We start from the raw sequence: 308 nt of genomic DNA on the forward strand, positions 1-308 counted from the left end.
TCGCCCCCCCCCCCCCGTGGGATAAAGCCCCGACACGTGGCAAACCAGCCGGTCGATCTGGGGCAGGGAGCCCGACTGCACGGGGGACACCCTCACCTTGGGCCGCACTGGGCGACAGGAGAGCGAGCTGCCGAGGGGCTGCCCGAGCCCAGGGGCCTGCGTGGCCTCATCGCGGCCCGGGGCTGGCCCTGTGCTCCCCACACGGGACGTGCCCAGGGAGTCGTGTCCCCGTGGCAGGGCACAGGGGCTTTGCCCAGGGCCCTGCCCAATCTGGGCACAGCCACGCTCAACCGTCCTGCCAGCCCGGG

The 308-nt window shown here is 73.7% G+C and overlaps 1 protein-coding gene across 1 annotated transcript in view; it reads right to left on the reverse strand.

The window, feature by feature from the left end:
* Positions 1 to 107, reverse strand: part of LOC104491844 (class II histocompatibility antigen, B-L beta chain-like) — a gene marked incomplete at both ends in the record, with an annotated part of 551 nt that extends 444 nt beyond the window's left edge. Inside the window, one exon of the mRNA XM_010134318.1 lies at positions 13 to 107. Coding sequence (XP_010132620.1) covers positions 13 to 107 — 95 coding nt within the window. The remainder of the gene's footprint in view (positions 1 to 12) is intronic.
* Between the last annotated feature and the right edge of the window lie 201 nt (positions 108 to 308).

This window comes from Buceros rhinoceros, unplaced genomic scaffold, assembly GCF_000710305.1.
Source record: "Buceros rhinoceros silvestris isolate BGI_N320 unplaced genomic scaffold, ASM71030v1 scaffold28654, whole genome shotgun sequence".
NCBI lineage: Eukaryota > Metazoa > Chordata > Aves > Bucerotiformes > Bucerotidae > Buceros > Buceros rhinoceros.